The sequence below is a fragment of the Syngnathoides biaculeatus genome, chromosome 18 (genome assembly GCF_019802595.1).
Source record: "Syngnathoides biaculeatus isolate LvHL_M chromosome 18, ASM1980259v1, whole genome shotgun sequence".
NCBI classification, from domain to species: Eukaryota; Metazoa; Chordata; class Actinopteri; order Syngnathiformes; family Syngnathidae; genus Syngnathoides; species Syngnathoides biaculeatus.
In genome coordinates, this window is record NC_084657.1 from 16962801 (window position 1) to 16971632 (window position 8832).

Genomic DNA, 8832 nt, shown 5'->3' on the forward strand with positions numbered 1-8832 from the left:
TTATTGAACCTGTTTATGGTACCTAGTGGTTTTATCACAGCAACATAGCGTGTCACCACATAATATGAACACACCACCAAATGCAGCTCTGTGATTATGTTGTCAGGAAACTGTTCCTTCTGGAATGTAGCTGAAGATCATCATGATCTTCACTTTGTCCCTTGTAAACAACTCTTATTGTTAGCGTATCATTTGCGCACACCCCATGGATATTCAATTGGGTCGGCATCGTCTGATGAAGCCATTCATTTATTTTTATGCCACATGATTATCCATTTTCTGATCAGCTTATCCTCACAAGAGTGCTGGAGCCTTTCCCAGCTGTCATCGGGGAGGAGGCAGGGTACACCCTGACCTGATTGTCAGCCACTCGCAGGGTACACAGAGACAGACAATAGTTGCGCTCACAATCACACTTAAGGGGCAATTTAGAGTCTCCAATTAATGCATGTTTTTGGGATGTGGGTGGAAACCGAAGTGCCTGGAGAAAACCCACACAGGCACGGGGAGTACATGAAAACTCCACACAGGAGGAGGCTGTGATTTGAACCCCGGTCCTCAGAACTCTGACGCCAACACTCGACAGCTGCTTCCACCGTGCTGCCCCTTGTGAGGATAAGTCGCTCCAAAAATGGATGGTTGGCTGGAAAAGGGTCCATCCATCCGGTTTTCACTATAGGGTTGCAGGCTTACTGGAGCCTATCCCAGCCATCTTTTGGCGAGAGGTGGGGTACAACCAGAACTGGTCGCCATCCTATTGCTGGGGACATAGAAACAAACAACCATTAACACCTACGAGCAATGTTGACTCTTCAATTAACCTACCATGTTTTGGGGATTCTAACATGCCGGATTTGAACTCTGATCCACAGAGCTGTGTGGCAGACGTGCCAACCAGTCATTTACCGTTGCCGCCCTGAAGAGCCGTCCAATTCTATAAAACGCAGGTATTGTTTGCATTTTGGCATTCAGTCACAAATTGTGCAAACACTGGAAAGCCATTTCCCTGTCTCAATGACTTGCTGATTGTCCTCTGTCGATGATCAACACACAGCCACACCTCCACCTGATTTCAGCTGTACAATAAAATTATCCTGTGGCTTTAAGGCTTTCAGAGGTCCGGATGACTTTCTGCTGATTAGTTCCCTCACTTAAGTGACTCTCTCACTTGACTTTTTCTCAGTCATATGGAAATGGAAGACCAAATGGAAAGTCAGAAGAGGACGGGGATGAGCAAAGAGGCCTTAATATGTAAGCTTTACATCATTTTATTCCTTTGGTTGATTTTAAGACTATTACAAACTTTTGGTAGCTTTGTTGCTGTACACTAGCAAACACTCCCACTACCCATAAATTGTTTTGAATAGATTTACATATCTTAATGCACAGAAGAGCAAGTTTATTTCGGTGTACTGTATATCGAGACACACAACTGTGTAGGTAAGAAGGTGCAAGGCAGCCCAGGGCATTGTATTGCACCATCGTCATAGAGACACACTGAGATAAAGCATCCCCAAAGCATGTGACCCTGGCTGTTTGTGCATCTAGTTCCATCGACGTTGAGCAGAGAGATTTATCATCGCATTATCATTCACGGGCGTTTGCTATAACAAAAAGAAATACTGTAAAACAATTAAGGTCTTGATTTATGTTCTTTTTCATCGAAATTGGATGTCGAGAGGTTTCAGTTGTCTGTATTTCTCTTGTTTTTTCTTTAATACCTTTGATTAGGCACTGACATACAACTTTTTCCCTCTGATAATGATGCTTTACTATGCAACCAGAATGTGGATATTATGTTCTATTCTAAATGTATATAATAAATAATGGTAAAAAGAAGAAAATGTGTAATTTTTTATTGTGAGATAGAGTACTTTATTATAGTGCTGATAAACTAAAGTTTTCCCCAGTGTGTGTCTATAAAGATGTGTGCCAAATAGAAATATTAATAGAGAAAAGATAATACCAATACAATTAAAAATAAAAATATACAATTAAATAATAAATAATATTGCTTGATAATTCAATATAGTGCTTCATTTATTATTACGATTCCTATTGTGATTTATCGATACACTATGACAAAAAAATCATCAAATAATAATTCTAAAAATTCTAAAAAATATTTCCCCTCAATGATTTTTTCAGGGGGGGGGCATAGACTCTATAAAAGTATACACAAGACGAAACAATAACATGTAAGCTACAATACATAGTATGACAGTACTCCTCGTGCCCTAAGATTAACTTTTGTCCCGTGATTACGATCAATCATATGACTCAGTGTTGCAATGCAGCTTTGTGATTCATGGTGAAGTCCTTCCTTATAATCAGCAGTAAAATTTCCTTTAGTTCAAGAACAGGGAAACTACAAATCATGTGGTCTGACCTCAAAAAAGAGAATAATGCTGATTTTCTGCACAGTTAGATTGTAAAAAGAAGGTGGCCACTAAAGGTCATTTCTTAACTGTTCTACTATCCATGTAAGGATGCAGTTGCCAAAATATATCGCTGTAAGCTAAAACCCTCCTGTTTTCAGGGTTAATGTGATATTCTAAATTGACTAACTATGACGCATATTGACAAACGAGCCATTCATGGGCTATCTTTTTATTTTTTTAATTAGGAAAATGAGTGATGAGAAAGCTCAAGTCAACATTTCGCTGTTTACATTTTGATCAGGTTGCGGTTCTTTGTGAATAGAGCTGAGTCACATTGCATTCCAAAAAAAAATACTAGATTACCACAAGGTAAAGAATGATGTAATCCTAGTAGTGTCCCACTGTTGCTCTACAGAGTTCTTTAATGCAGCACTTCAACGTTAGAAAGTTTAATGATCCCTTTTTTTCTTTCCCTTGTCAACGAATGAAATCCCGTTTTGTCTGTTGTTACAGCTGAACGGACCGGGTCTTTGGGATGCTGTGGGTGGTTTATAGTCATCTTGGTTGGATTATTCACAGTGTTATTCTTCCCCATCACCATTTGGTTCTGTTTGAAGGTGTGTAAGAAAGAAACAAAAACGACCTTTGTGTCATTTCCTCTTTAATTGTGGTTTGCGCTCATGGCACGATTCTGTTTTGCAGATTGTTCAGGAGTACGAGCGCGCGGTCATCTTCAGACTGGGCCGCATCACAGACAGGAAGGCAAAAGGCCCAGGTATAAATCATCAGTGTGCCTAAACTTTGATTTTAATCAAAACTAAATGTTTTTTTTTCTTGATTAATCTGCAGGAATTTTCTTCATTTTGCCCTGCACTGATTCATTCATTAAAGTTGATCTGCGAACTGTTTCATTTGACATCCCTCCGCAAGAGGTAATGATGGCTTAAACACTGCAAAAACTTTACCTAGATTTAGTTTTACAAATAATAATAATAAACTAATTAAAGATCGCATAACATTAGATACACTTGCCAAGCCCAACAAGATGACAAAAATAGTGCTTTTAAAATCTAGTCGTCATTGATGCTGTCTTAATAATTTAACAATATGAGTGTCATTATAGTTGTGGTATGCAGTACTGTAGATTTGAAAAACACTGTAGGGTTCAAGATCAGCAATACAAAGGAAACATTACATTATTTCGTTAAAAACTCAGATTGTTGTTGTTTTTGCCCCCAGATTCTGACTAAGGACTCAGTCACTGTGAGCGTGGATGGTGTGGTGTACTTCCGTGTCAATGACCCCATTGCTTCTGTGGCCAACGTGTCCAACGCTGACTTCGCTACCCGTCTGCTAGCCCAGACCACCCTCAGAAATGTCTTGGGCACCAAGAACCTGTCTGAAGTCCTGTCTGACCGCGAGGGCATCGCTCACAGCATGCAGGTCCGGATAAACATATTCATAAATGTATGAAAGTGATAGTTTAGAATTTAGCATATACACTTCCTTTACTGCAGCATTTGCGTCGTATTTGTTTTTTGCAGACAAGTGATCGGGGTGAGGGCACGTTCTCTAAGTACCCACATCTCAACACAGATATTTCTATACCTATCTTACTTAGCCTTATGAGGTCTGCTTGAAATTCAGTATATACATACTTAGCAAGCTTTGACCTCCTGAAATCATTCCTTCTTCTGCCATGTCAAAGACTGCCAGCAGGCTTCTAATGTGCTGTATTTAAAGGGAATGAGAAGAGCCCCTTTGATTGGACAAGTTGGCTTTGATCAAGCCCTCAACAGGGCAGAGAATCCTCTTTTGGATCTGATGGGGGTGTGCTGGGCCACAACATTACTGTTATCTTTATCTTTAAAAACCAAAGACCAAGTCCGAAATCTTGGTGTTCAGATTAATTCCGACCTGACTTTCAACAATCATATCAAATCAATCACAAAAACTGCCTACCATCTGAAAAACATATCTAGAGTCAAGTCTTGTATGTGTCAAGCAGACCAGGTAAAGCTCATCCATGCTTTTATCTCAAGTAGACTTGACTATTGTAATGGTCTTCTGACTGGACTCCCCAAAAAGAGTTTTAAACAGCTGCAGCTCATTCAGAATGCTGCAGTTCACGTTCTGACCAAAACAAATCGGTCAGAGAATATAATGCCAATCCTAAAGTCCTTGCACTGGCATCCAGTGAGCTTTAGAATAGATTTTAAAGTTCTGCTAGTCTGCTGGTCTATAAATCACTAAATAATTTAGGTTCTGAATACATGAAAGAAATGCTTGCAGAATACAAACCCAGTTGAGCTCTGAGATCGACTGACTCAGGTCAAATGGTGGAGCGCAGAGTCCGAAGCAAACATGGTGAAGCAGCATTTAGCTATTATGCTGCACACAAATGGAAGAAGTTGCCAACACGGGTGAGGTCAGCCCCAAGTGTGAATGTTTTTAAACCTAGGTTGAAAACTCTTCTTTTTTCCTCATGCTTTTTAGAATATATCCACTTTTTGATCATATTACTTGCACTGTATGTGGTTTTAATTGTCTTTTTTAAAATATTTTGTTTGTCATTTTTATCGTTTTTGTCCCATTTTAGATGTTTTATCTCTTTGTTTTCAAATGCCTTTAATCATGTAAAGCACATTGAAATGCGCTATACAAATAAATTTGCCTTGGTTTGGTTTGCTTACTGTCACTATATCAAACTCACAGTAATGGCATGCGCTCCACTAGATTTCTCCTAGTCATGAAAATCAAGTGCTGTTTTTTTAAAAATGGATTATTGATATGTATATATATATGTCTATCTAAACTGTTTTCTCATTTTTTTTTTCAGACAAACCTGGATGAAGCTACAGACAACTGGGGCATCAAGGTCGAGCGTGTTGAGATTAAAGATGTGAAGCTGCCACATCAGCTGCAGAGAGCCATGGCCGCTGAGGCGGAGGCTGCACGAGAGGCCAGGGCCAAGGTAACATAGCTAAACAACACAAGTGCTTTATCCATCCATCCCACCGTGCAATTCGAGGACCTAATAAAACATCACCGAAATTGTCCCTCCAATGCTTATATGCACTGGTGCTCGCACTAAACTCCCACGTACAAATCCGCTTCGCATAGGTGATAGCTGCCGAAGGTGAGATGAATGCATCCCGTGCCCTGAAGGAGGCCTCGCTGGTCATCGCCGAGTCTCCGTCGGCCCTGCAGCTCCGTTACCTCCAGACGCTCAACACCATCGCCGCCGAGAAGAACTCCACCATCATCTTCCCCCTACCCATGGATGTCATCTCACACTTCATCCGCAAGTGACTGCAGTAGTTGCCGACTTGGTAGTCTGCTGACTTTGCGCTTGAGCACATAGCCGTTGTTGAATAGGCAATATTTTACAGAGGATTTGGTTAATATAGTCAAGATAAGCGTCATCAGAGTCAATGCCTTTTTGCTGAGACTTCTGAATGGAACCATTGTGTATTCTGAGACATTTCAATTTTAAAATGGTAATTCATGCTGTTGCAACCTCAGTGTTTGACCTTTATCAATTGCATCGAACTGTAAAGCCATCATATCATCATTTGAATTCCCTGCACCTAATGAGGAACGTCTTGTTTTGGGTCAATATCAATGTCAATACTGTTATTTAAGGATGTATTTCAGTTGTTGTCTAGAAAATATTTCGACATACAATTGGTTTGTATGAGGCGTAATGGCTTACAGTTATTATTTTTTTATGCTTCAAATGTTCAGACTTATCTATTAATAAATCATACAATATGATACAGTGTCACCAACATCGTGTCCACAAGCACCAAGTAACCCCCTCACAACTTCACCAGTGATGCGACATTTTAATTTCCCAAGAACGTTGTAGAAGTGATCATTTGAAAATATAAATACATTAATTTTATAGAAATAACATGTTGAAGATCATTTTTTATCTTCGTAGCTGTAATGCGTTGGCCTACAGTTCTGAGGACACGGGTCCAATGCTGGCCGTGCCTGTGTGGGGTTTACGTGTTCTCCCCGTGTCTGTGTGGGTTTTCTCAGGGCACTCCGGTTTCCTCCCACATCCCAAAAACATGCATTATTTAGAGACTCGAAATTGCCCCAAGCTGTGATTCTGAGTGCGACTGTTGTCTGTCTCTGTGTTCTGGAATTGGCTGGCGACCAGTTCAGGGTGCACCACAGGACTACTGGGATAGGCTCCAGCACTCTCCTCGATCCTTTTGAGGATAAATGGCTCAGAAAATGTTGGAATGAATAAATGTTATGATAGGATAGGATATTGTCGTATAATTCCAAACTGTACAAATGTAAATTAGTGTACGTACTTGTGCGACTGGAAAAGACCGAGCCGAGTGTACATGAATGCAACAACACTCATGGCGCAGACTGGACGCATTGATAGCTGTGCGTCAGAATCACGTGATTCCTCTTCACGGAGTCGCCCGTCTCCCGCAATGATTCAAATTCGCAAGTAACACGATACAAACAATCAAAACGATTGAGTAATAAGCAGAAATAGTTTTCATGAAAGTTACAAGTGACGAAGTTAATGACGACGTGGTCGAGAGAATCAAGAGGGAACTGGACGTCAAAATAATTGAAGACACCTGTAGAAGTGTTGCTTCTCCAGGTGAGGAAAAAAAATGTGTTCATTCAACAACAAAAAAGCCTTTTAATATAGAAAAAGAGCCGCACAAAGACAGACATATGTTCAAGTAGACTTTAATTCCTGTGACGAAAATCTATTCTATTGTCTAACACAAGTGATAAGTGGAAGTGCAGGACCAATTCCTAAACGAATACATATTTGCCTTCGTCATATCGCACAAGTGTCAATATTGACCAACAAATGACATTCATCATTCTTAAAATCGGTCGGGCACACTTTACAACTACATATCGACCATCACAATGCAAAGAGTTCCAAGAAGAGGAAATAGCAAAGATTGACAAAACATGCTTCTATCAGCTTGTTGCTGTATTGTTAATATATTTACATTCAAGCATACAATCAATACCGGAACAAACACATTCATTCTTTCTGGACCCAAAGCCACAATTTGAGTAAGTGTGTCATTAATGGTGTGATCAATTTTTTTTTTTAAAAAAAGAAAAGAAACAAAATCATATCGCATTATGTAACGTCATTTACAAATGTAATCGTTGTGTAAAAGACAATGCCTTATCTCATTTGGGGACCAAGTGCTACATATTGACATATTAAATGGCTGCTACAAATGCAGTGTTATTCAGAGAAGAGGTCCTTTTGTGTTTTGTCAAATCACATGAATGATAGAAAATACAGTCATTACATTTTTTTTCCACATTCAGAGCGAGATACAGATGTCCACAGGACACACTGGCAGGGTCATTGGTGCTATTTGAATGATATCCAACTTTATCCTGTTATTTATTGGTGCATCCTTCTAAACTGTGTTATTGTACACCTGAAGTGACCCTGAAGTACAATTGTAAATTTCTGAAAACACAGTGACTGAGTGACTGGCAGTTTCTTATCATTAACATTCTCAAAATCATCCAAAAGAATCAATCAAATGCTTGGTTCTACTTGACATTCTTTTCTTTAGCGCATTTAACCCTGTCAACCAACCGTAGGAAAAGAAAAACCCTTGTAGTTCTTCACGTGATACATTTTGCTTTTCATGGCCATCGTAAATGCTGGTATGGCTATTACTATTTTGTTACTCAGAAGGGAAAAAAAACCCACACAAAAACAACATTGTTGCTAAATGCAATACAAGGGGCGGGGAATCTTTTTCTTTCTGGGTACAATTTCATTCAGTTAATTTTTACAGTAAATACATGGGGGCGGGTGAGGTCTTTAGTCTTTTGTTTTTAGCATTTCATGGCGGGCCAAGTAAAATGCTCTCATGGACCATACAGTATGGTGTTGGTTCCCCACCCCTGGTAAGTGAACGCGATCAATGTCCTTACTCAACTCTTATGTTCCATCTTTCTCTCTGACAGTTTATTTACAGAAGTTTGTTTTCATGCAAAGACCTGATACCTGTTACGCTCTTCAGCAGGACACCATTCAAGTGTTGTAAACTGACTGAAAATCAGGACGTTGACTTGGTCAAAGCATCCCCCGGGAGTGTCCTGAAGTGTGAGTACATTACAATCCTGATTGGTTTCTATTGCATTTTTTTTTTTTTCAAGAAAAAGGAAAACAAGGCTTAGTAGAAGCTATAAAATGAAATTTGAAAGCGATTATTGTAACATTTTCAGGAGAAATTCCCTGATTACATTTCAAACACTTGAAAAATAGGTTATTTGAAAATGTTTAGAACACATACTAAATAGTCATCTGTCAAGGATTATTTTTGAAAGCGTTTAAAATCATGAATGTTGCACAAAGAGGTAAACTGAAGCTTAACATTTAGCTAGTGGAACCCATAAAGTTAAACGCTGAAAATTTACAATT

General features: G+C 39.4%; 1 protein-coding gene across 1 annotated transcript; it reads left to right on the forward strand.

Moving 5' to 3' along the window:
- Nucleotides 1–1093: 1093 nt before the first annotated feature.
- On the forward strand, nt 1094–6158 carry stoml3b (stomatin (EPB72)-like 3b). Its single transcript, XM_061802393.1, has 7 exons — nt 1094–1251; nt 2895–2998; nt 3084–3156; nt 3231–3313; nt 3621–3824; nt 5221–5355; nt 5505–6158. The coding sequence occupies exons 1-7, from the start codon at nt 1188–1190 to the stop codon at nt 5691–5693; spliced, it is 852 nt and encodes a 283-aa protein (XP_061658377.1). The 5' UTR covers nt 1094–1187; the 3' UTR covers nt 5694–6158.
- The last annotated feature ends 2674 nt before the right edge of the window (nt 6159–8832 follow it).

Coding starts and splice junctions, on each gene's coding strand:
- stoml3b (XM_061802393.1), top strand. CDS start 1,188: ATGGAAATGGAAGACCAAATGGAAAGTCAGAAGAGGACGGGGATGAGC. Junction 2,999..3,083: donor CCATTTGGTTCTGTTTGAAG/GTGTGTAAGAAA, acceptor TCTGTTTTGCAG/ATTGTTCAGGAGTACGAGCG. Junction 3,825..5,220: donor GCATCGCTCACAGCATGCAG/GTCCGGATAAAC, acceptor TTTTTTTTTCAG/ACAAACCTGGATGAAGCTAC.